The sequence below is a fragment of the Colias philodice genome, chromosome 6 (assembly GCF_061535455.1).
Source record: "Colias philodice isolate Cphi_HAF_F1 chromosome 6, ilColPhil1 Martin Lab GWU primary, whole genome shotgun sequence".
In the NCBI taxonomy this organism is placed as follows: Eukaryota; Metazoa; Arthropoda; class Insecta; order Lepidoptera; family Pieridae; genus Colias; species Colias philodice.
In genome coordinates this window covers 6746006-6773668 of record NC_143091.1, presented here as the reverse complement: position 1 = coordinate 6773668, position 27663 = coordinate 6746006, and the positions used below count along the sequence as shown (strand labels likewise).

Sequence of the window (27663 nt, the reverse complement as noted above, 5' to 3'; positions counted from 1 at the left end):
TTTGGGTACATAATAATATGAATTTGATGATATTAGCACAGACTAATAATAATATACTAGTTAGATACGTATACAAATATTAGTACGTACTTATACATGGAATTTTACTTATCTCGATGACTTTTTAATTATTTTGAGACGCGCCTGGCAATATTGAAATCCCAATTAAATGTTCTTATCTGGCTTAATCTTATCTAGCTATTTTTTTTTTAGTTTTAAACATAAAACTACAACACACAAACATCTAAGATTCATGTTGCCTCCATTTTTTTTAATTTAGGGGTGTTATGGGCTGTCCCGCTACTCACCAGCCAGGTTTGCAGTACCGAGTTGGAGTATATCAGGAGAGATCTAGACAAAGCTTTTAGGGTAGGTATTTGAGGCAAGCTTTTCAGCTTGCCTCAAATACCTACCCAAAAATTGGTGTCAGCTCCCGGACCAAATTACCTATCAATTAACATTTTAATGTTTCAGCTTCCTAAAACAATTTAAATAACTAGGTACCTATTTATTAAGTTTATAGATTCCTTCGATCTATATTTCCTAGAATGTGTATCAAGGTAGAATTTTAACATGAATCAGTAATCACATTTATGTAGAGTATCATAGAGTTAAGTTCATTGACCGATGCTTTTATTTCATAAATAGGTGAGCACCATACTTACTACATATAATAATAGCACATAACAGCATAGTAGGTAAATACATTATGAGAATAGGTTGGGTTCGTTGGATTAAAGCTCGGCTTTGTAGCTTAATTGTTTTCTATATTTGTTTTGTATTTTTGATCCACCAAGTTTCAATATGTACTTATATACTTAATTAAAGTACAAACCTACTTCATATAACTTACCTACACTTTATGAAATTATGTTTGAAATTTTAAGCAAAAAATAATTTACTTATTCATATTAAAGTTGATCAAAAACAATTCTACACATAGAAGAACCTACCACTTCAGTTCGTATAATTATTAATTACCTAATTTACCAATTTCTTTCCTTCTGTGCCAAAAAAATTGCACCATTTCATTTCTATGGAACCTCTGACGACAGCTGCTACGCTTCCTATATTTATTTTTAATTACTTTAAAATTAGATAGCAAAGATAATTATATGCTACCTATCTATGTAGTGTAGGTAAATGCTCTACAATGTAGGTGGAAGGTTACATCAGCTGTTAATGAATTATGTATGTCTAAAGTATCTAGTGTGACATGACAATCGTGAACAATGGATGAGACTGAATGATCGTATCAACAAATATACGACGGTCGAGGTGATTTATGGTCCCGATTAGCTCATTATGTGGTCTCTCCTTCATGTCCTTACACGATGCGCTTTAATGTAAACAATTGCATTAAATTATACTTAATAGGTATCAACATAGTTTAACCCAGCTGTATTCCCAGGTTACGTAATCAGAGCACAGCAAAAAAAAACATAAAACATCTATTCTTCATTCCTGGCAATTTAATTAGTACATTAATGATTTTAATTGCGCTAAGGCATAACTGGTAGGTAGCATACATTGCTCATGATTATTAAATTTGCTATACCTTACAAATTGCGCCCAATGTTGTCAACATTACCCTGTGATGAGCTCCACGTGGCAAAATAAATTTAGATTAGTTTTTGTAGTGCGTGGTTAAAATATATCTACCCATTGTTTACTATAATCTCGGTTTTTTTCAAAAGTAATTGTTTTACGCTCATTTGCATGTTGGGTACATAATATCAATGACATTGAATGCCAAGTATCCAGTATAGAACACGGATCTGAATCAGTGGCAAGGCGGACGTGAGATCACATTTGAGAATAAATCATCTAGCATGTTTATTAGATCTTCAAATATAAATTAATTCAGAAATTAATCGAAACTCTTAATTTCGCCTATGTAGGTAACTACCTATGTTTTACCATATTATTATTACAAAATAAAACAACAGCATTTTTGTACTACTTTTAATTAATACTATTAATTAATACATTATATCACATCTATCGTTTGTCCTAGCATTCCAGCAACTTTAAAAACAACATGCTTCAAATTCCGCAGTAATTTCTTCCGAGTCAGTCTTTTTATCTCCATGCATGACCTTAAAAAGAAACATAATATTTTAATGATACTATTACATAAACAAATAAAAAATAATGTAGGTAAATCATGAGAACAACACCATAAGGTTAGGCATTCAGATTATTCATTATAAAACTTCACCTTTTGTCATAATTAGATAGCTAATAGCAGTCCTATAATAGACGACTGAAAAAACCTAAGTATTTTGTTTCACATTCGAATCGAAAATTTAGGCACTGGAAAATGGTAACAACAAGAGTTAAGATTGTTGTTTATTCATATTTGATAATTATGAGCTAAAAGGCGTTCGCGTTCTTTTTATTTATTATAATATTATTATATACTACATATTAAGTTTTTTGACATAAATCAATCATCAATAAACAACTGAAAGTATTTTTGCTTACCTCCTTTAACACCAGCAGCAGCGTGAGCACTAGCGGAGGCAACACTTCCTCCTTGCGCATAAGCACCAGCAACACTTCTAGCTGAAGCAGCTGCGTTAGCTACATGTCCCCCGTGCTTATTTGCGTGTTTGTCTCCATTTTCTCCAGGGCCTATGGTGTTGTTATTATTATTATTAGAACACCCACTGTTACATCCTCCTGGCTGGCCATAACCGCCAGCAATTGCAACCGCGGACGCAGATGCTACAGCGTTAGCTTGTGCCCCGGCCGGAACTGCATTTGAATTCTGAGGTTGTGAGGCTATTCCATTTTGATCATTTTGTCCATAGGCATTTTGGCCGTTTAAATTTTGTCCCAGTTTGCCGTCAATTTTACCGCCATCATAAGCTTTTAAAAGTCCTGGCGGACCACCAAAACCGCCTGAATATGCTACTGCGTCTGCTTTCGCAACCGCATTTGCAACCGCCAGTCCACCATTCACATTTGTGCCACAATTACCTGATGAACACGCAGGTGTTTTAACATTAGATGGGATTGTGTGCTCATTCGGTTTCAATAATCCCGCTGGCCCACCAAATCCGCCGGTATATACAGGTTTATCTTTATCACTTGAAGAATCTTGTGTGGATGGATGTCCATTAGTAGGTCCAACATTTGAAGGAGTTCCATTAGGAGATTGACCAGGTTTTGCTACATTTGATTGATGTGGGCCATTATTCGTGCTGAGAATACCACTAGGGCCACCAAAGCCTCCAGTGTAGATTTCGTTGCCTTTGTTCGTGGATATTAAGGATGAATCAGGTTTATCGTATCCAGAAATATGACCTTGATTATTGTTAGTATTCGTTGGAGCATAATTGGAGCCGTTGGGTTTGTAGTAAGGTTTTCCATTAGATTCAGTCTGCCCATTAGGTACGGTTGGGTTAGGTGCGGATCCAGCATGATTATGTGGTGGGAAAGAGGGGTTGGAATTTGGTCCACTTGGTAGAAAAGACGGATTTGAGTGAGGAGCAACAGGACTGCTAGGATGATAGGCAGGGTTAGCATTAGGTCCCATCAAACCCTTAGGTGGGAAAGAAGGATTAGAATTGGAGACAGAAGAACCGCTGGGATAATAACCAGGGCTAGAATTGGTGCCAGTCTGACCAGTTGACGTAAAAGCAGGACTAGAATGAGGGACAGCGGAACCGCTGGGGTGATATGCAGGGCTACCATTGGTTCCAGTCGGACCACTAGGTAGTAAAGAGGGATTAGAATTAGGGGCAGCTGAATCACTAGGGTGATAGGCAGAATTTGCATTGGGTCCAGTCGGACCACTAGGTGAGAAGGAGGGCTTAGAATTGAAATTAGATGAACCGCTAGGATTGTAACCATGGTTACCGTTGGGCATATTAGATTGGAAAGAAGGATTTACTTGTGTTGAAGTAGGCCCATTGGGATGATAGGAAGGGTTAACATTAGGTCCATTTGCAGGACCACTCTGCTGATAAGAAGGAGTAACGTGCGCTCCATTTGGACTACCAGGCTGATAAGAATGATATTCATGAGGACTAGTTAGACTACCAGGCTCAGAAGGGTTCGCTTGAGGTGCGGTTGAACCAGTGGGCTGATAAGAAGGAACACTAGGCTGGTGGGACGAATGTGGTCCTTTTAACCCATTAGATTCGATGGTAGGTTTTGCTTCGGGTGACGTAGGATGGTAAGATTGGAAGGAAGGATTGTATGGTCCGTTTGGCTGGTTTGATGGATTCCCACAGTTACCCGAAGCACAACTTGGGCTGCTTTGTCCACTCGTAGGAAAAGAAGGATTAGTGATAGTTTGTTGTGGATTCTGACCGTTGTGTGGCTGACATTGTCCATTGATACAATTTTGGGTTGGCTTATGATAATTATTATTATCAACCCCAAGTATAGGGACATTATAACTGGATGGTTTACCACTGCCTGAATTCGAATTAAAATTTCCTGAAATGCAATCATGGGTTTTACACTCGTTTTCCTTATATGGAGTTTGCAGATATGAGGATGGTTTATTAGGATTTTGTGTATTGTCGTTGTTTGATGTACTTGAATGTGGAATGAACCCATCACAGTCAGGTGACTCACAGTCTGGTTCATTTTTATTACCATTGTTATTTTTATTATCAGAAGTATCAATTGGAACAAATGATTTTTTATTTGATGGTTGTCCATTTTCTGGTCTTGAATTTGAGCCAGATTGTAAATTCTGTTGAGGCTTTCTCGCAATATTTACATTAAAATCATTAGATAGGTTGTTGTCATGTTCAGAATTTACGGAAGAACCTGAATATGAGGGTTGCTTGTCGGGGATATTTCCGTTTCCATTTCCATTACCGTTGACATCACAATTTCCATTTGTACATTTATTGTCAGAGCCGTTATTGCAGTTAGTTCCAGTGCATGGCCCATTTACACCATAACCTGTAGGCCCATTAGCAACTGCGTTTGCGCCAGCAGAAGCACTGTTAACATTATTGGCTTGTGATCCACCATTCGATCCTTGAGTGGAACCTAATTCATTTTTATCGCCCGCGCCGTTACAAGCGCCGGGACATCCAGATAGACCAGGAATAACATTAGCTCCAGATCCGCTGAAACTAAATGAACTAGCGCTCGAACTAGCACTGGCACTTGATGAAGCGAAACTTGAAGATGAGGACTTCGAGAAGCTTCCAGAAAATCCAGAACCATTAGGTATATTGAGTGGAATCGCAGGCGGTATACCAAATGCACCAGCTGCTGCACTTGCTTCAGCTGAAAAGAATATTATTTAAGGTTCTTTATAATATTATGTATTTAAATTAAGGTTTAAAAATAACGATTATAGAGAATAAGGATCCCTAGATCTACATCCTGTACATATTACAGGTAGGTACGAAGGTATAACTATACGTTAGTGTCAACTATGTAGCAAATATCTAACTTGAATTATTGAAAATAATATATGTAGTACCTATATATTTTGTAGGTAAACAATATATATACTACTAGAGGTCCGCCCCGGCTTCGCCCGTGGTACATATTTCGTAATAAAAGGTAGCCCATGTCCTTTCTCGGGTATCAAAATATCTCCCTACCAAATTTCATGCAAATTGGTTCAGTAGTTTAGGCGTGATTGAGTAACAGACAGACAGACAGAGTTACTTTCGCATTTATAATATTAGTATGGATGTATATCACGATTCACGTTGATATGTAAAAAGAATATACTTAATATATTTTCACATCGCTAAATTGGGATCATGGGATAAAGTTTAAAGCACATAGACATTGACGTAGTTACAGCGATAATATTGTTCATATAACAAAATATAATATTTTATTTGAAAATAAATTAATAAGTGAGTAAAAAGCCTAGCAGCCTGTTGAATTGTAAAATTAATAAGAATATTATTATCTTCTTTATTTATTATATAATTGACAAGTAAGTACTGTAGTTTTTCTTGAACCAAGTTCCTACCTATAAATAATTAAAACTGTATATTTTTATACAGTTTTAATTATATCTATTCGTTAGTTCTTGAAAAACAACAAACTTGGATGCAAACACCCCAACTGCAACGGAGGTTTTAAATGGTTTTTTAAAGTTGTGTTTTCTAATTTACAGTAATTGAACCGTTTCAAGGGTACACAAATACTAATTTTATTAAACACAAATACTTATTTTATTAGGAAGGTGATGCAAGCTATTCGCCCGCGACTTCGCCCGCTTCGTCTAAAATCTATTTAATTATATACTAAAACCTTCCTCGAAAATCACTCTATCTATTAAATAAAACCGCTTCAAAATCCGTTGGGTAGTTTTAAAGATTTAAGCATACTTAAAGATATAGGGACAGAGAAAGCGACTTTGTTTTACACTATGTACCTAGTGATAGCGTACAAATATTTAAATACATATAATAATAAATATAGTTACATAATTATTATAATTTTTTATAGAATTATGAATCGAAATAGAACAATATCACTTTTCTAATACCTTTGGCTATTGCTCCACTTTTCGCGCCATATCCGTAAGGCGAAGCTGTCACAAAGCTCACAAGGGCTAACACAATGAAACCCGAGCGCTCCATCGTAATGAAGCTTAAAGACTATGTTATTATTATGATGCCGTCAGCCTTTATAAAGCGATACACAAATAGTCACATAGGTATAAAACAAAAAACCTGTTGCCGTGTATTGTAAATTTGAACTTGTAATAATACACGTAATGCTTTATTTCGCATGTTTAGATGAGATAACAAAAAAGCGCTCCGCGGTGCATGGTAATAGACCGGTCAAAAATTTATTACTCACGCGCGAAGTTATTTCCCAGAGTCGCTGACAGTTATTAGGAATTACACCTCCAAATGGGAATTATAGAGGTTTTTTGACGATATTTTTGATTGATTTTATAATTAGGCAACTTATCTTATTGTACATGTAAAAATATATATGTAATTGAAATAACAGATTTCAAGTGAAACAAACTTATTTGTACAGTTAATTTCTTCATAGAGAGTCATATAGTCGAGGCCGAAGCCAAGGAAATCGGGAAAACATCGCGCGAGATCAAAAGAAAAACTCCCGATTTAAACACCCGGCGGAGCACAGTGCAGCAACAGTCCTCTCCCTCAGCTACAGGACACATGGACATGCGACCTTTTTTTACAACTTACAAGTAAATTACAACTTCGCTTTTGCCATTTCCGATACAATTTAGCCTCAGTTTTGTATTTTGTCTAATGATTCATCTACCTGTAGATATTCTAAATTAATTGACAGAGTTTCAAGTATTTTGATTCAATAAGGGAAAATGCGTAATCTTTTTTTGGGATACTTTTATTTCACTCGTAATATAAAATATGCATAAGGGTCAAAATATTTCATATAAAAGAAGAGAATTTATCTGAAAAAAAAAAATGTTTTTAACAGATTAGGGCTCGGGGAGCTTGTCCACCAGAGATGTGCTATGCTATTTGTGGCTGTGGATGCGTTTGATATCCACCAATGATAATCAGTACCTAATGCACATAGCATAGGACTGGTGGAAACGGTGAGACAGGCTTAGGATATGTTTTTTATATGGAAGGATGCGTGCTATATGCAGAGCGGAGTCTACTATCGATACATCGCATAGCTCGAGCTGCGCATCTTCCTAGCACAGATACTTTGCGGCGGCGCATCTTTATAGCACATCTTAAGCGCGTCACACACGGTGAAGATACTATAATATTTTATCTTAAGATACTGTAATACAATGACCCACAAAATTTCGGGTCATTTGTAACAGGATGGCGGTTCTACAGGGGTCTTAGTACGCAATGACAAAAAGAAAAATGATGGTCAGAACGCTGATACCGGATACCTTAAGATACTGTGATATAAAATATTACAGTATCTTAAGATAAAATATTATAGTATCTTCACCGTTTGAGACGCACTTTATACTCGCACCATTACGTAGTGAAAACAGTCACATAGTTTGATAGTACCTATAGCTATTACATTTTCGTACATAGCTACATAGCACATCTCTGGTGGATAAGCACCCTTAACCGTATGTGATTGATACGCAGAATTGACCGATTATCGAGAGCGTGACGGGCACCATCGTGTTGGTTACTATACATGTAGCAATAAAATATATCCTATAAAAGCCCTGGTACCTAGGTAGTCCATTAATTTATCGTAATTGAGATATAAACTATCCAATCTTTTAAAATCGGTTGAGTAGTTAAGGAGATCATAGAGGAGAAACAAAGTGTCAAGTACCTAAGTTTTAATAGATTTCTATGTGATATAGTTTGCTTATATGACTTATTTATCTTAGAAAGAAAAAGTAATAGGAATTGCAACTTTACATCAATATTTTAAGACCTAAGTGATTCAACATTTTAATATTCAAATTTTCAATCCCAATATTCATGCGTGATAGAATACCACAGAGCACATGTCGTGAAACCACAAAATAGATTCTACATAGGGTTATTAGAACTCAACATTGAAGTAGGTGTAAAAACGTGTGTATATTTAATCTATACACGATTTTTCTTGTGAATTCGGTGCGGTTAGATGATATTAATTATTTGATTCAATTTCAATAACTTCTTTGTATCACGAATATTTTTTGGGATCCGTACCCAAAGGGTAAACCGGGCTCTATTACTAAGCCTCCGCTGTCTGTCTTCAGGCTGTATCTCATAAACCGTGAGAGCTAGAAAGCTGAAATTTTCACAAATGATGTATTTCCGTTGCCGCTACTACTAAAAAATTAAGGGGGTTTACAATAAACGTGTTTTTTATTCTCATTGAATTTTATATAACTACTAAAACAGACTATAAAATTATTAGTGTAGGTACCTATAACAAACGTGATTTTCTATTACCTAGTACCTATACCTAGATGACAGTACGGAATCCTTTGTGCGCGAGTCCGACTAGCACTTCGGGGGTTTTTTAAAGTAGATTTTCCCCCGATTGCTTATTTTCAAGCTGTAGCCCTGATGTCTTTTAACGGCAGATGTATTACCTACATCCGGGACTAACAATATTATTACATTCCATCCTATATTTGTATTTTATTCACATAAACGGAACAGAAATACCCATCATTGTATTTTTCCTGTCACACCTAAGTATAGTCATAATTTACAATAAATAATAATTGTAAAATAGGTTACGCTACTTATTCATCGTCAATAATAATCATTACCCACGTGTAAGTGAGACATAAATTATGAACTTTTGGAGGTCACAAAATAACCTCCTCTTGCAAAGGGTATATAATGGGTTCGGTTTTGGCCTTATAGCAGGATGTCGATATTAATGTTCTGATGTAAAAATAAACAACCAAGTTTTACCTAAATAATAAAGTATTTGGAAATATATTAACGAAAAGTATAATTTATGATGCAATCCGACAGGATTTTCCTTATCAACTCTTCTCGAACTTTGTTCGTAGAAATAAACAAGGTTGTTGATTAGTAATGAACAATAGAAAGGAGCCTGCGTAGATTCAACTGTGATATGAGAGCTTGAACAAACCTATGACGTCAGGGCTCATGCAGTCATAGGCCATAGCCATCGAGCTAATTCGTGGAAAAAGCAATACACATACAGAGGAAGGATTCTGCTCTCTTCCGTGTTCATATGCGGTAAATATTTTTTAATCATTGCGTTCTTATAAACAGAGTAATTTTCATTTCATTGCAATGTGTTTTAAGATAATTTCAATCTATGGTTTAATTATTTTACCCTGGTTCATAATATGGTAAGTAAATAACTTTCTATTAGGCGAAAAATAAACTTACGGCATTGCATAGAACTTAAAGATTCAGATTTGAAAAATATTTCATTTAAATTATTTTATAGCCCATAAAAACTCATGGATCAAGAACATATGAAACGGTGAAAGAAGTTTTGAAATAGCCAATACCCAAGAGGTCCAGTAGTTACTGAGATGCGCCCGTTCAAAAAATAATAAACCACACTCCTTTTCGGATACTCACATTTAATATAATTTTATCAAATCATTCAAAATCTAGAACCTTATGGAATATAAATATAACCTAATATATGTATTAGAGCAGGCTCCAAGGAGATGTTCGTTTGCAAAAATAGCGGACCTAAATCTGACTTCTGATATATCCATACTAATATTATAAATGCGAAAGTAACTCTGTCTGTCTGTCTGTTACTCAATCACGCCTGAACTACTGAACCAATTTGCATGAAATTTGGTATGGAGATATTTTGATACCCGAGAAAGGACATAGGCTACCTTTTATTGCGAAATAAGTACCACGGGCGAAGCCGGGGCGGACCACTAGTATTGTATAGATCCCAGACATCCTATAGACAGATGTTGCCAACCAGTTTTGTGGTCCCCCTCTACCCACCCCGGTAATTAAATATGGCATACAAAGATAAAAATAATTTAGAAATAAATAAACTAATAAACGAACAAAGAAAAAAATAAACATTTCCAAAACATGCCGCGTGGGGTATCAAATGAAAGAGCTTATTGAGTAGATCACGAATATATAGCATACTATAACATTTCTTACACTTTCTCTAAGATTTTTTAGAAAATTTAGGAAAATGCTCCATTTTTGAGTTAACTTTAAACCACTATAGATTGAAAACTCATAAATATATTTTTTAAATTATTATTTTAAATAATTAACAATAGTCCATTGTTTACGATTCAATAGTTCGTAATATAATATAAGTGAGTATGTGGTGGATTTGTTGACCCCACAAAATGTTTTAAATTGCAAGGCGCAACTTTCACTGAATTCAAGCTGATTCAAGAATGTTCTGCCATATTTTTCATTCTGTCAAACACAACGACAGTGCAGGGATAATTATTCTAAGCCCTGACACCGATATTTTTGTATAAGGCCTTTATTTCTGGCATAAACTTGAAAATATACTCGCCATATTTGAATGCTCCCCCCACTCCCCCATGCAACTATTTCACTGTACGAACTATTGAATCGTAAACAATGGACTATTGTTAATTATTTAAAATAATATTTTAAAAAATATATTCATGAGTTTTCAATGTATAGTGGTTTAAAGTTAACTCAAAAATGGAGCATTTTCCTAAATTTTTTAAAAAATCTTAGAGAAAGTGTAAGAAATGTTATAGTATGCTATATATTCGTGATCTACTCAATAAGCTCTTTCATTTGATACCCCACGCGGCATGTTTTGGAAATGTTTATTTTTTTCTTTGTATGCCATATATAATTACCGGGGTGCGGGGAAGGGGACCACAAAACTGGTTGGCAACATCTGTCTATAGGATGTCTGGGATCTATACAATATAATATATCAGAAGTCAGATTTAGGTCCGCTATTTTTGCAAACGAAACTCCACTGAGAGTCCGGTCTATATGTAGGTATCAGTGTTTCATAACTCATATAAGTACTTCGTGTTTATAATGTTAGGTACATTTACGCCCTAATGAGGGTTAAATTTCAGGATATCCGAGTCGTAACATATCTCTTAGATCATGGTCAGCTCTTGCTAAGGGATTAGTGGTAATAACCTTTTTTACAAGAAATCAACAAAGATATGATAATTAAAATTAAAATTACTTATAAAAGTCTAAATTGGTTTAGATTCACAAAAAAATTATAAACAAATTTTAGTGATCGTTTTATGTACCTAACCTTTAAAATCAAATGCCCTCGATAACCTATAAGATGAAATCGAAAATTTTAACTAATGTTCCTCATCAAATTTAGTAAATCTGTTTATAACTTTAGGGAGCAGCTCGTTCAGATTCAGGTATAAAATAAATAAATTTTGAACAAGACAGCACAAAACTTATGTTACCAGTCAATTTTTGAATTTATCATAAAAAAAATCAGTTTCATTGGCATAGAAGTAGAACTTTCTTAACTAACAACAACCTACCTTGATTTTAAAAACATTAATTATTATTATTGGCGACTTCGGAATTAAATAAAAAAATCACACATAGTTCATTGGCGATTTATCGCCCCCGAAAATCTCTTCATACCATATTTTATGGAAAAGGTTTGGAGCCAGTAATAACTCCTTTAAAGATTATCCACCAGGCACATGACTTGCAATTTAGATAATCCAGCTTTGATTGGGTGGTAACTGGTAGCAGGCAGCAGTCTAGTTTACTCCGTGTTACACGGTAAAGTGATCAAAAATAACTGGTAAAGCTACTTATTTTCTTTTCAGCTTATTCCTATGAAAACATTTTAGTCTGTAAGGGTAATGGAATAAAATATCAATTGTTCAGAAAGTATTTTCATTTCCTAAAACTAAGTACTGTAGGCACAAATCTACTATATACAATTCAATGTCTAACTAAACTGTGTATGTTAAAGGCGATAAAAGTTCACTTGGTACAGCAAGGGCTCGGGTCCGTGCTAAACGAATTCGTCGGGTTCTCTCGGCGCGTCCAAGTCCCTGTAGTGTATGACAGGGCGGAACTCGACGCCGCCGCCCCTTTAACAACAACCATTCACTGTTATGCGCATCCTGCATTGTGAGCTTTGGTTCCTGCCCAGTACAATACACATTGCTTTCCATATATTTTTGATATTATTTTTGTATGTTAAAGTTAGATCTCAGTATGAAAGAATTTGAATGTTCGTTTGATAAGACATTTAAACGGAAAGTTAGTTTCATGATAGGCGTTGGATAAACAATGTGTTTATACATATTTATAACCAGAGCTCTTGTGATCTGACTTTATGTGTATGTATCTTATCTATGTCAAAAAGGCACACAAACGCACACACAAGAAACATTTTATACATAATGACGGCCATTGGTCGTTTTAATCTTAGCTTCCCGGTTTGGATTTTAGGAAAATTGAGGTAAAGGTTGAAAAATAAAAAATTATGAATTTTCCGGACATTTTATTTCAGTTACGTACTTATACAATAATATAAGTGATTCGTGATGTTTTATGGTCTACAATACAAAAAGTTTTGTACTAAGATAAATATAAAAATACCAAATTACAATAATCGAAAGTACAATGTACGAATATTTTATTCTAACTTTGTAAATATATTCTACTTTAATGCATATAGAAATATGACCATGTCAAAATACATAATTGTATAATGTATATATTATAATGGTTGATGGAAAGGTCCGAATGGAATATATTTAAATTGAAATAACATGCAAATGAGGTAAATTAAAATATGTCGCCACTGTCCGGGAAGTCAAGATCGTTGTAAGCTATAATAGGCCGGGAGCGATCCACATTTTCCCTGTAAATATTATTATTTACCTTCAACTTACATACGTAGCTTAGTCACAAAAAATTACAGCAAATGCATAAAGGAATATTACATAAAATAATTGAAAGCTTTTTATACTACTGCGTATACGGACAAAGCCTCTAGACAATCTACATTGAATACAAATCTATATACATACAACGCGTCTAATAGGGTAAATGTTAAGGTCATGCAACATAATATTCAGTACTCTCACGGTATTACGTGTACGGATTGCAATGCGAATGAATATATGTATGTATTTATATTAAGGCGAGGCGTATTACTTTTACATTTACGATTTGATGTTAATAAATGAATGTGTCATGAATTATTAAATAATTTATTAAGTAGAGTGAAATCTTAAGCTTTATTTATTATGTGGTAACGCAAATATCATTAAAAAATATATTGATATATATGATAATTTAAAATAATTAGTGTTGGAGACAAGATAAATTAGTACCAGGCCTCACATCCAAAATTTCAGCATTAAAGCTATAGTTATAATTTAATTTAAAATAAGGTTTTTTTTTCTTTGACTTTAACATCTAATTAAATTTAAATTAAATTTACAAATAAAATGATGGTTAATATAAGTTTTTTAAATAAAATCAGTCAGATTTCATATTAGTTTATGATTATTGCATGTTTGTTATAACTTACCAATAAAATAAAAAATAAGTTAATCCCGAGTCAATCTAACAATTTGTCCTTCATTCAAAAAAATTCAGTTCAACTTCTCATTTCGATCTAAAATTTTAGTGGTGAGCTCTCGTACTATGTTCAATAGGGTAGCACACATACGGGCAATGCATGTAAGCAATACTCTCTCTCTACATGTATATGCTCATGTAAGCAAGTAGGGTATAGGTCGCGTTATGTGAAAAGAACGCTGACGGTTAAGCTGCGCATTGGCGATTTATTGGTCTATTTGGTGTTATGAGGTGGTATAAGAATAACAAATATGTAGTTGCGAAGCCACGACTCGAGAGCCTACTTCAAAAATAAAATAAGCAGCAAATAACTTTCGTGCTAAACTCGATACATGCCAAAACACACCCCATCACTTTCATCCAGCGTTCTTTTTACATGATTCGCGTTATAGTGTGAGTGAAGTTACCTAGGTCTGGAGAAGCGCGGGTGTCGCGGCGCGTAGGGCGCGGGCGGGGCCCAGCCGCCCCAGCCCCAGCCGCGACTGCCACCGCCACCACCACCGCCGTACCTAAAACACGAACAAATAGTATAAATGCATCTAAGTCATATCTATACTTATATGTACTTATATTATAAAGCTGAACAGTTTGTTCGTTTGAACGCGCTAATCTCAGGAACTACTGGTCCGATTTGAAAAATTCTTTCAGTGTTAGATAGCCTATATATCATTACGATAGGACCAACTGAGTCTCCGAAGTCATCCGAAGCGCAGCTAGTAGTATATAAATAAATATGAGTAGGATACTTACGGCGCGGGCGGCGGTGCGTGGTGCGCGGGGTGCGCGGGGTGCGCGCTGTGCGCGTGGTGCGCGGGCCGCGCCGCCGGCTCGGGCTGCTGCGGCCGCCGAACGTCGCGCACGTACGCGTTGAAGTACGACACCTCGCGCCGCACTTCGTCCACCTGAGAGGCAGCAGATGTTAAGTTCAGTGTAGTTTTAGTGGTTTGATATTATGTTTCCAGTCATTTGAGTACTTTATACCGACGATCGGAATTATGAGGATAAAATAATACAGAAACTCTTACATCCAAATAGGTACTTAATTAAAATGTTACTGATCAGGTCATTACAAATGTAAAATTCTCTTGTTATTTATAGTCCGGGATCCATCGCCCATTTTTGCAAGTGATTACTATCAAGCTAATTTTTCGTGAGTAGCTTTATTTTGATGAGATGCCCAATAATTTCATGTACGAAACTCTCGATTGTGGTAGCTTACAGAGGTAACAAGGATAAAAATTTTTGATTTGACGGTTCTCAAATATTTATTACGCAATTTGTAGGACAATATGTCTGTTGAATTATATAAGTATTAAATAAGTGAAAATAAAAAAATCAGCTGGTTAGTAATCATTTATGATGACCTCGTTATCTATACACATTGGAAAGGGGGACTCTTTGATAAAACCATAGATTTTGTAGGACAAATATTTTTTCGAATAATTTAGATAATTATCTTGAGTTTGAACAAAAAAAAAACATTCAGTTAGTAATTAATATTTGAGAACCATCAAATCAAAATATTTTATCCTTGTTTCCTCTGTAAGCTACCACAATCGAGAGTTTCGTACATGAAATTATTGGGCATCTCATCAAAATAAAGCTACTCACGAAAAATTAGCTTGATAGTAATCACTTGCAAAAATGGGCGATGGATCCCGGACTATTATGGAAATAAATTAACTTATACAGGGTGACTGGTAAGACGTCAGACGCATTTAGACAGGAGCTTCTACTCATGAAACTGAACAACTTTTGTTCTACAACTTTGCTGAATTCGTAAAAAAAATTGGACTGTAAGGAAACTTCGCTCATCAGCTGACCGATTTCCATACAAAGTCTAAATTTTTTTCTGTCTAACGTCTTACCTTTCACCTGGTATACCAGAAGAAACAGCGGGAAAAATAAAATTAAATGAATAGTAAATTTTTCAGTGGACAAATTCTAAATTAGTGTTATTATTCAATGATTATTTTTTTTGGATTCTTTACTAAATTATCAGAATGATGATTCATATTTTATTTCATAGCGAAAAACTTTGTTAAAAATTTACCTTTTCAGCGTGTTTGTTAAATATATGTTTTCTTATAAAGTCGGGTCCCTTGAATTTCTTCCCACTGAGTGGGCACAACCATTTGTCTTTCGATAATTCTTGCGTATTAGCTTGAATGAATTTCTCCACCTCTGCTTCAGGGTCCTGTAGTGACATAATATTTTACATTATAGATGGATTTATTTTTCATCATTAATTATACTTCAAGGATAAATTAATATAAGTTTTTAAACTAAAGTAAATGTTTGTTTACCTTTATTCCAAGTTTCTGTAACTCTTCGTCAGATAGTGGTTTTACATCTTGTAGGAATGCAGACATCTTACTCTCAAATGTTTTAATGTAGTCTTGTACCTCTTGTTGGGTAGGCTGTTGAAAAATCATTATTATGTTATAATCAAAGACAATTAGAAAATGTGAATTTAAAATACTATCCATTAACTGTCAACCTATTTTTGATTGATATTCATTAATAATTTAATTACCTTGTTAGACGGCGGGCCCGAACGAGCGTGCATAATACCACAGCGATTGGGCATCTCATCCTCATAAGGATATTCACAGTGGTTGTAATAATCCACAGAGTGTACAATACGCAAGTACAACACTAAACGGTCAAGTACACGCATCAACTCGGGATCTGGCTGTTCTTGGTTATTCTGCTCTGTGGAAGCTTCTAGACCCAATAATTCCTCTTCTTCTGTAGATGCTTCTTCAATCAAGTGCTCGGTGATTTTGTGCAAAACGGGATTCTTGGTGTTAAAGCTGATGTTCTAAAGTGGAATTAAAAACATTTTATTAACCTTAAAAATGAACTCGGGTAACCAAATAAATAATTAAAAGTGAGATTGTAAGATTTAGAAGAACATTCATCATATTTATATCAACATATCCAGTTTACATAGTCCAAGTTGCTCTTTACGGCGACATCTTCACTAGCGGCGTCCCACAAGCGGGCGTTAGCGTGCGTCACTGCGCGCTCTAGCGTCACGTATTGGCGTGGAAGCAAGCGCTATTAAAATCACGGATCACTATATGATATACTTACATCGTTAGAGTCTGTATTGCTCTCCACGGCGGCTACAACAGCGGCATCCACAAGTAGGTGCGACAGGCGGGCGTTAGCGTGCTTCACTGCGCGCTCTAACTGGCATGGAAGTTCACTATATGATACTTATTACTTACATCGTTAGAGTCCGTATTGGTCTCCACGGCGGCCTCGTTGGCGGCGTCCCACAGGTTGGTGCGCGAGTCGAGCAGGTGCGCGAGGCGCGCGGCGAGGCGGGCGTCCGCGCGCATCACCGCGCGCTCCAGCGTCACGCCCGTCACGGGACGGATGCGCCGCTGGAGGTCGCGGTTCACTATAGCGCCGAGCTCACATTCTCGGAGCTGTACGGGAATATTTAGCATGACAATATTGTTTTTCAATTAATACAAATTTTTTTTTTGCATTAAAGAGAAAATTGGTTTTTTGTTTGTCGTCAGTCTCTGTATTTTTAACCGACTTCAAAAAAAAGGAGGAAGTTATCAATTCGACTGGTATATTTTTTATTTTTAGTACAATCTTCATGAAAATAAAAAACAAAATTTTCTTAATGAAAATAGAAAATAAAATGATAACAGACATACATGAATGAAATGGTAGGGTTTTACAATTTCATTCGTGTATTCTGTATTATGAATATGGTAAATGAATGAATGAGAAAAAAAAAGTTCTATTTATCAAATTTAATAAAAGCAATTTTATCTTATGAAGACTACAATATTAACGACGCTATTAACAAATTACCCGTATGTTATTCAGATTCCAGCAAATATCCTTTATATTTACTTCACGTCGGAATGTTACCCATCCACGTCGGAACCAACGACGTTCGGGCAATGGGTCAGCTAATGCTACTCGTAAAAATCCTCCATAGCGTTTGCACATCTGTGAATTAACATTTTTTATAATAAAAATGGGGAATAGAAATAAATAAAAAACTTTAAGAATGAAGATTATTATACTTACAGCTTCAACTTCTGCTTTCGTTATTGTCGGAGCTAGGTTTCTTAGGAAAATGGAAGTTGTTTTGTGAAGTGCTCTTGTTTCCTTCTTTTCTATAGCAGCGTCATTTGTATTATCAGATTTCTCGTCGCCATCCTTGTCCTTGGGAACTTCACCAGTTTCTGCCGACTTTTCAACGCTTGGTGAAGTAGAGCGACTTTTAGGTTTTGGCGATTTCACGGGACTCTTCGATTTGGATTTGGACTTAGATTTAGATTTGCGACGCGTTGTACTCTCGCCTTCATCCTCCGAACTAGAAGATGATGAACTTGATGACGAGGAACTAGAGGACGATCCCGGAGGTGCTGCAAAAGTTATTTAAGTTTAATGAAAAATGAAAAAATATTTATTTGGACCCACATTATAAAATGTTTACAAATTAAGAGACACGACAATCGACTAAACTAGGTACTAGACCTGTGCTATAGGCGATCGACGCTTTCCACTCCATAAGACACAGTGCCAGCATTATAACGTGAGTAAAAGCGAGTGTGTGTGTGTGTTTATGCGTGTGTTTAAGTGAAAGAGTGTGTATGAGGGTGCGTTTAATGGTTTTTTATTATCTACTTGACATAATATTTAAAGTATCGATGGATAGGAACTTACGAGGTTCCTTTTCTGGCACTTCTTGATCTGGCTCAGTGCCTGGTGCACTGTTGAACCGCGAGAACAACTTAGCTTGTTCTTGAAGCTGCTTCAAATGTGGATCAATCTCCATTGTAAGAGGAGCTGTTGGTTTCGTAGGATCTGAATCCGATTTCTTGTCCTGCTAATTTTATTATGAATATAAGACACTTTTAATTTATTCATTCATTCATAATTTTAATTCAATTTTATTCAAAAGGCAAGTACAAAAAATATGATTATTAAATTCACAGATATTATACATACTTTGTCTTTCTTCTCTGTCTCTTCTTTCTCATCTTTTACTTTAACTGCATCGACATCAATAACAACAGGTTTTTCTGGTTCAACTTTCTCTGTAAGGTGAGAATGTTTTTTAAAACTGACAAAATATTTAAAATATATAAATGAATTAAATATTTAATTCATACTGTATCTTAAATGTATATAATTAATAATATGTATGTATGTTAAATATTGTATTTATGTTGTTGTACCTTGTTTATCATTATTTGTACTTTCTACTGGAGTTGGTTCATCTAAAACTTTCAAGTCTTCTTCAGTTCCACCTTCAAGTTTAATTACTACTGTATCTAACAATCTTATTAGTTTGTCAGATTTGTCCACATCAACTGTAACTTTATCAAGATCTCCTTGTTCCAAGAGTTCCAAGAATACATTAAGTCGATTCTAAAAGATAAATGGTCAAGTTATAGATAATTGCCGAGATTTTCTAGAATAGCAGATTAATTTTCAAGTTTTCACCTTCAGTGCGCCTAATTGTTCTTCTTTGCGTTTCACCGATTCCTCAGGATGGTATTTTATCTTGAACCTATCAAACAAATCAATTGATATGATTAATTATAAGTTTTATATGTTATAGATATTCTATTTCACAAAGTCCATAGGGTATGATAGCAAGAAGATGTATTTTAACATTTGTATATTTCAAAAGCATTAGCATTAGCTTTTATAAATCATCATCAAGCATTTTAGAATGCATATTTTTATTTTAGACAAACAATGTATTATCTACAGTTTCGTTTGTTGGTAGACTTATATTGTGTTTTTATATCTTGTACAACCAATTTTGTTTGGACTTCATAAGATGGAATAGCTATAACACATAATAGAGGTATAAACACATCTTTTAACATACTTGGAGCATGTTTTAATTGGCGCAAAAATTGGTTACTTATTGAAAAATAAATACCTACTTTAAATCCTGGATAGTCTGTAGACATAGTGAAAACTAAAATGAAAATTTAATAATCGCAGAGTCTCACCTGTTCCACACGTGTGGAATATTTTACCCTACCCCTAACAATAACGAAACCTGAAGCATTGCGCGCTACAGGTCAACGCGATATCAACTAGCTACACACATTTTATCATTTGTATAAAGTTTGAATATATTTTCTTTACGATGTCCAGCAATTCCACACGAATACGCTGTAGACTGTAGGGAAAAAAGTTTACAGTTAACATTTGCACAATTAAAAGGTTCTATGCATAACTTGGAAAATTTCAAACCCATTTTTTACTACTTAATTTATGAAGATATTAGCACACATGTATTAAGTTAATGCATAGAGCCTTTTATTAAATTGGCATCAAATTGAAATAGTTGTACCTTTTTTATATTACATGATATTGTAAAATTACAGCAATACATTTATTATTTGACAGAGTTAACAAAAACCATTGTGTTGGTCACTGGTCTGCATCAAATTTCCATATTTCGTTCTGCTAAATAGATAGCATGGAAAATCTGATAAATATGATGTAGCTGCTATTATCATATAAAATATATACATAATATGATATGATTTAACAATTGATAATGATATCAAACCTACTATTAATATAAATACAAGTACATACATATCGCACCCCTAGATGAAGACTCCGGTAACTCAAAAAGTGCCCGTTTTGAGTTAATGGCCTTTTCAAATCCTCGTATCGAGTACCTACACGGAGATATAACTCACGTAACAATATCGTCCACCATTTTGAAAAAATGGCGCGAAACATTAAAGGCCTGACAGACGTACGAGTAAGTACGCGAACTTGTGGCTCGACGACCTTTTTCGCTCGTGTATCACCCCAAGTACGCGTACTTAAAAACCGTCGAGTAAGTTCGTTGACGATCCAACATGTTTGAAATTTTACTCGTAGCTCGCCTTCGCTCGCACGTCTGTCACCGCCGCGAGCCGCGAGCCTAGCCTGTCTAGCTATAATAGGTGTTACTAAGTGCAAAAGTTCAATTAATTTCGTCTTCTTCTTTTAGTTTTATGAAAATAATTTAATATAATTAATATGAATGAATATAATATAATTGAATATTGGCGAAGGTATCTTTGAATCACGCCAAGGAAGTTTCACTCCTGACGCGTGGGCTCGGCGCACACGCTCTTTTTTGTAAAGTACCCTCAAAATATAATACATAGTAAAAACGAAAATATCCTTCAATTTTTGAACATTTATTTAGTTAGAATGCTATTTACTTAAAAATAAGTGCTGGTTATTAAATTAAAAATGTCTATATTAGTTCCTGAATAACATAAAATTCCCTCTGTTGATGACATAGAGACATTCGATATCGGTGACGCGCGAGAAGCTACTGACCAAGCTCTTGCGTGTGTCACCGACGTCGAGCCGAGTAAGTACGCGAACTTTAAAACCGCGGTTTTAAAGTTCCTACGTGTATCAGCCCTTTTACTTTACTTGAATGACCTTGCCCCGCACCGCCCGTAGACTAGTCCGCCATCTTTAGTTAATTCCCGATCGACACAGGTGAAGGACCATTCAAAAGTTGCACATTTTAAGTTGCAGGAGTTTACGTGAAGTTTATAAGGTAAGTTTATTTTCTTATTTGGAGTTGATTAAGTTTTGCTGAAATTTCGTTGATATTTAGGACTGCTCATTTTGATTTGCAGGGGTTTTGATGATATTATATCACAATGTTTTTTTGGCTATTTTGAGTTACTTTAATTTACATGAAAATTTACGTAAATTTTGAGTTCACTCAGTTTTCTTGAATAAAAGATTAACTCTGGTTATTGTTGCTTGTTTAGTTAAATACGCAATTATAATAAAGTAAATAGATTATTTATAACATTTTCAATTGATTTCTTTCTATGTTATAAATGTTCGAAGTAAGATCGTGAAGTTTTGCTGTTTTTTTTAGTTGGTTGACTTTACTTGATTTTTTAATGAATGTGATCATTATTTGCTTTCAGAATTATGAAAGGTCGGGGAAAATTGATGTTAGAGATGTTGAACACAAAAAAGGAGGATCCTGACCCGCTAGAAGCATCGGAGGGTTCAAGGAATTTGTCCCCGGGTACAATAATGGTCACAAAAATACTAACAATTTTTATTCTATTTTTTTAGAATAAACATCTATTTACTTATTGCTGTGATTTTAAGAAAGTAATGATAGTTAGTTAGTTTTAGCTAAGCAATAAGTAGTCCACGATCTCAATTTATTAAAATAGTAATTATTAGTAATAATAGTTTGTAATAATAAGTTCATATGTACCAATTTTTGAATACATATTAAAATTTTCTAATATTATGCATTTTTATTTAAAAAAAATATTTATTTATTTATTTATGAATGACAAACTAGTAATATAACTCAAAACTCCTCCGCAAAAATCCGCATTTTTTAGGTGAAAAGTAACGTAACTCATTTTAATTTCAGGTAAAGTAAACTAACTCTTCTTAGTGTACAAAAAAGTTCAATATTTCTACTTCAAAACCCCGGTAACTAAAAAAAAATAATATTATTCAGGTTTTTAACAGTCAATAAACAAACAAGTTAATCCAACACGGTCTAAAAATATTATCTTTGAATGTGTATAGTTAGAGTTTTGATATCTTTTCTAAATGCAGAAATATCAGTTTTTCTTTATTTCTGAAAAAACTGGTTTTTTGAGTTACCGGAGTCTTCATCTAGGGGTGCGATATATAGTAATAACTAATAACATAACAAAGTTAATAAATAAATTAACAAATATTATTTCTACAGAATATAAAAGCAGTAATAATAGTTATTATAAATATTAAATCTATTAATATAATATGTAATTGATTTAAAATATATGATACATATTAGGATCTACAATTCCAGACAGGAACAAAACACATTATTATAGTAAATTTAACGGAAAAACTATATTTGTAGCAGACCAGTGTTCACAATTTATTAATTGATTTAAATATTCATTGTATAAAATTGAATAAAATAATGTTTGATAATAACTCACCATTCTTCATCTTTATGAGCTACAAAGAATTCATTCAATTGCTGTCTTCTGAACTCAAGCTTGTATTCATTATACTTCTGAATAGCGTCATCCACAGTGATAGAGTCATCTTGTGCAGCAAGGAATGCCTTGAAAGACATCATGGTGGGTGGACCATCCGTTGGGCCCATTGGTAGTACAGCATCCCTAACATCATAATTGCCGTACATATAAAAATATAACTGGTTCTATAATATCTACAAACTACAAATCATACCCACATGTACAAATTAAGTTAAAATTATACAAACTTATACAGAATAAGCTCAAATAATAATAAACTAAACAAACCTAGCTGGTACAGGGGGCATAGGTTGCCCATAACCTTGATGTGCAGGATGAGGTCCAAAATGATCATGTGCCCATCCATATGAGCCATAGGAATCGTGAGGCATAGCTCCATATCTTCTGTCGTCAATTGGCCAGTCTGGCCTTATTCTCTTGCTCGGCGGACCTTCACCTCTAATGGGCGAGTAACTCCTGCTTGCACTACCCCCTCCCCTGTAGTCTCTATAGTCAGGACCAGAACGGCCTCCTCGAGACCTGAAGAAATAAGTTAAAAATTATAAATCATTAAAAGTTTTTAAGTAACGATTTATTTTTGATACACTACACATACTAAAACTAAACTATAGTATTTTTTTAATATGTTTACTGTTTAATATACTATCACATTTTAAGTAAGGACTGCTACTTAAAGTACCTCACAACCACTGATGAGCGTTTAGCAACCTTAGGATTATGGTTTGGAATCTTAGAAGGATCTGGGGTTTGGGACTGGGATCTGCAAATTGGAATGCACGTTATTTAACAGATAAGGATTTAATCCTATTATAATATTGAGTTACCTTTCGGACCACTCTTCTCGACCTCTACTTCGTTCTTCTCTTCTATCACTGCTTCTATAGCTGCTTCCCTCAGCAGCGCCTCTTTCACCGCGAAACTTGTCGCGCCTTTTACGATCGTATTCATCATCACTATCCGCCATTTTTGAGAAATCAAAACAATTTATTTAATAAGTTCTGCTTTTTAATTAATTTAAATAAAGTAAGAAGTTTTCGAGAATAATTTCGCTATCAACACGTAAATTGCAACGCAATCTAATCCACAGATTAAGTATTAGTTACTACATCTAATCGGTCACAGTCCACAGAGACTTATAGAATTCCACAGACTACAGAGCACAGACCGCAGACGTCAAAGACTTTTCGAATTTCGATTTTCGATGTAGCCATAGACACAATCACAGAGTACACGAGCAATATTTTTACTGTTCTGTAAGTAATATATTACCTACATAATCTGTGGCACACGATCCATGGATAACCGGAAGTTCTCTGCCTACGAAAATTGAAAATAAACATTTTTTAAACAATTTAACCCTTAATAAGCCATGGGGATATTATTTTCCCACCTCGGCATTGCCCACAAATTAATTATTATTTTTTGTATTTTTAAAGATACGGTAAAATTTAAGGAACGCACCATAAGATAGATAGTTCTTTTAATTTTTTTCTAGCAACACTTCTTTCTAAACGTCAACTAGTGTGAATGTCAGTAGACAATCGAAGTAAAACCGTTTTTTCCCGAAATTCAAGGTAGTTTTTGGATCTACACCCAGAAAAATTCCTGTAAATATGCAATTGTTTATAATTCGTAAAGAAGAACGTGTTATTTATCAAATATAAACAAAATAACGTACGAAAGCTGTTACTTTGGGTTATTTTTTCTAATTTAAAAAATGGTGGGAAATTAATACCCTGTAGCCGTGCATGAAATCTTCAAGTGGGAATATATTTCCCTTTATCCTGTAAGGATACCAAGTAGGTATAAAAAGTAAAAAGTTGAGTAAAGTAAAAAGTAATTTAAAAATTCATACATATTCAATAAATAATAAATTTAATGATGCATTTTTATTTTTTGTCCCTGTGTTAAAATCGACGAGTAAAGGCGCGGGCAAAAACGGCAAAAGTGGGAGATTATTTCCCACATGTATGTTCATGGATATAGGGAAATAATTTCCCACAAAACATAACTTTTAATGGTTATAGGGAAATAATATCCCACCGCCAAAAAAAAACTATAAGCTACCCAATATTTTACTTTTTAATATTTTACTGTTTAATCTCGATACAACCCCGTACTGATGTATTAAAATAAACTTCTTTGAAGTCATGGCCGATTAAGGGTTAAGTTGTAATGCAAATCATGTTTATACATTCATTCATGAGCAATATAATAAAATTTTACATTAAGTATCAACTTGTAGTTTAATATAATAATTAATAAACATAGGTAATTATTTTTTATCTTATTAAGTTTTCTTAACCTTTTTCTAAGCTTTTTCTTAGTTACTATTGACGTGCGAATTCTAAAATAATCGGGATCTAAAAACAACAAAATTTGATCAGAACAAAGTTACTTACCTATAAAAAATAGAAATATTTTCACTCTAGGTTGATTTTGATAGATAAGTTCTTTTTATTTTACTTTAATAAAAGTGGAAATTGAAATGGTGGCCAATAAACATTTACAATAGAAGAAAGCATCGTATCGGCCAGGTGATTTTATCCTCGTGTGAGCAATTACTCAGAAAACAACACCAATAACCTCATATTTTGTATATTTTTTTTTTTTATTTAATGTGATGTAATTTCGAACAAAAACGGCGAATATTCGACAATCGACATACTTCAACAATTAATCAACAAATAATAATAATTAACGTTCGACTATTAGCAAACCGTTATCTATTTGAATTTAATTTACATTGGTCTAAATTATTACAATGGACGGTTTAATATTTTAATGTTCAATTATTGTTCTCTTATTCAATTATTGTTCTGTTATTTTAATTGAAGTGGGATATTTGATTAGGTAGCTATTGTTTTTGAACAAAAAAAAACAGAACTTAATTTATGAGCCTGAAGCAACGTAATATGTTTAATGTTTATGCTTCTACCGCACACAATTTCCATAGTTATTATTGATATATTTCGGATATAATATTAATTTTATTATTAAATCTTTGACTCATAAGATAGGTAACAATTATTGTCACAGAATAATAACTAGTGCAATTGTATAGACTAGGTAAATAATATAATTATGTTAAATAATAAATAAAAAGCATAACCGTAAAGAAATAAGTGAATTTATTAAAAGATCATAGTTAGAGTCAATTTAATTTATAAATAATAAATAAAACTGTCATTATACAAATAATGTATTTGTACTTATGAGTGCTTGAAATAGGTGTATTTAATATCAGTATGGGATATTATATGATTATGAGCAATGCATCTCGTCTGTATTATCTCCGCAATCATCTCGACCATCACACTGGGATAGCTGAGGGACACATCGCCGATTCATACACCTCAACTCGTGAGTACCACACGCACTGTCACAACCTTGAGGCTCGTCGCTACCGTCCGTACAATCAGAAAATCCATCGCAGAATCTCGTGGTCATTATACACTGGCCGTCATTGCAAGGGGAATGACCTTCCGGACACTCTGCAAAATGTTTAAATATTAATGGGGTCGCGGGAGATTGAATCTTCAGTAAAAAAGCAGTCACATTTAAAGTTACTATGGTTGTCTTGTCTATATTTTAATATATTGAACGGGGACTAGTGGTTAAAGATATTAACTTTTTTAAAAATAATTTCAATAACTTTAGGTTTTTAACATCACATTTTTTATAATTTACATCATCTTTGCTACTCTTCACTACCTTCATTTTCAAGCATCAAGATTCAAGGTTCTATGTAACTACATTGAATAAACTCATTCAAATATATTCAGCATACCATGCTTGAAAACACGAAATCGACGTTTAAACATCCTAACTGAAATTTTTATACTAACGTGTAGTTTCAATACTTTACCCATTGTACAATTAACTTCATCGAACCCATCCCAACAGTCAATAACGCCATCACAGATCTTTTTGTTTGGAAAACATGATAAGGAGTGTCCGCATCGAAACTCTTTGGTCAAATCACAATCTAAGGAAAATAATATCAGACTGTAAAATTAAGCTTTTCCAAATTCAATTTATTAAGTTACTAGCTTTCCGCCCGGGCATCGCCCGCACAGTCAAAGAAAAACCCGCATAGTTCCCGTTCCCGTGGGATTTCCGGGATAAAACCTATCCTATGTCCTTTCTCAGGTAGCAAAATACCTCTATACCAAATTTCATGCAAATGGGTTCAGTAGTTAAGGCGTGATTGAGTAACAGACAGACAGACAGAGTTATTTTCGCATTTATAATATTAATTCTGGATTTATATGATAGTAAAATTTACCACATTGTTTTTCATCTGATCTATCGTAACATTGTATAGATCCGTCACACCGAGCGCTTGAAGGTACACATAGCCCATTTCGACACCGCCAATCTTCAGGAGAACAAGTCTCATAAGTTATTAGTCGACAAACTCGAATTCCTCTTTCTTTGTCGACTAACTGACAAGCTTCAGTTTCTAAAGCGCAAAGACCACCACAGCCTGATGAATAATAAAAAACAATTATTATACAAATATTGTTAATTAATATTAGTTGATTGTAATAACAATCGCGTAAGTAACAAGTCGCCAAGTCGGTTAATATATAAATATTTTTCTAACACAT

At 34.3% G+C, this 27663-nt stretch overlaps 3 protein-coding genes across 8 annotated transcripts in view; all 3 read right to left on the bottom strand.

The window, feature by feature from the left end:
• Window positions 1–1964: 1964 nt before the first annotated feature.
• On the bottom strand, window positions 1965–6593 carry LOC149487787 (uncharacterized). Its single transcript, XM_089696461.1, has 3 exons — window positions 6491–6593; window positions 2488–5262; window positions 1965–2099 (listed from the first exon to the last, which is right to left on the bottom strand). Exons 1-3 carry the CDS (start codon window positions 6582–6584, stop codon window positions 2083–2085), a joined length of 2886 nt encoding a protein of 961 aa, XP_089552587.1. The 5' UTR covers window positions 6585–6593; the 3' UTR covers window positions 1965–2082.
• A 5677-nt stretch (window positions 6594–12270) lies between these two features.
• Window positions 12271–24131, bottom strand: Ars2 (arsenic resistance protein 2). 3 transcript variants are annotated; one of them, XM_089696458.1, is made up of 16 exons: window positions 23875–24131; window positions 23318–23569; window positions 22988–23173; window positions 19479–19545; window positions 19211–19403; window positions 18981–19069; window positions 18696–18858; window positions 18054–18394; window positions 17832–17972; window positions 17228–17431; window positions 16528–16815; window positions 16298–16411; window positions 16045–16188; window positions 14742–14893; window positions 14399–14500; window positions 12271–12487 (listed from the first exon to the last, which is right to left on the bottom strand). In XM_089696458.1, exons 1-16 carry the CDS (start codon window positions 24012–24014, stop codon window positions 12409–12411), a joined length of 2655 nt encoding a protein of 884 aa, XP_089552584.1. In that variant the 5' UTR covers window positions 24015–24131; the 3' UTR covers window positions 12271–12408. The 3 variants fall into 3 exon arrangements, with proteins under 3 accessions (XP_089552584.1, XP_089552586.1, XP_089552585.1); XM_089696460.1 differs by having other exon boundaries at window positions 18696–18855; XM_089696459.1 differs by lacking the exon at window positions 12271–12487 and adding an exon at window positions 12870–13266.
• Window positions 24132–26163: 2032 nt separating this feature from the next.
• Window positions 26164–27663, bottom strand: part of LOC149487785 (uncharacterized) — a 9339-nt gene continuing 7839 nt past the window's right edge. For all 4 annotated transcript variants that reach the window (XM_089696454.1, XM_089696455.1, XM_089696452.1 and 1 more), the window contains 3 exons: window positions 27339–27539; window positions 26919–27038; window positions 26164–26544 (listed from right to left, as the gene is read on the bottom strand). In XM_089696454.1, coding sequence (XP_089552580.1) covers window positions 26315–26544; window positions 26919–27038; window positions 27339–27539 — 551 coding nt within the window. In that variant the 3' untranslated portion in view covers window positions 26164–26314. The remainder of the gene's footprint in view (window positions 26545–26918; window positions 27039–27338; window positions 27540–27663) is intronic.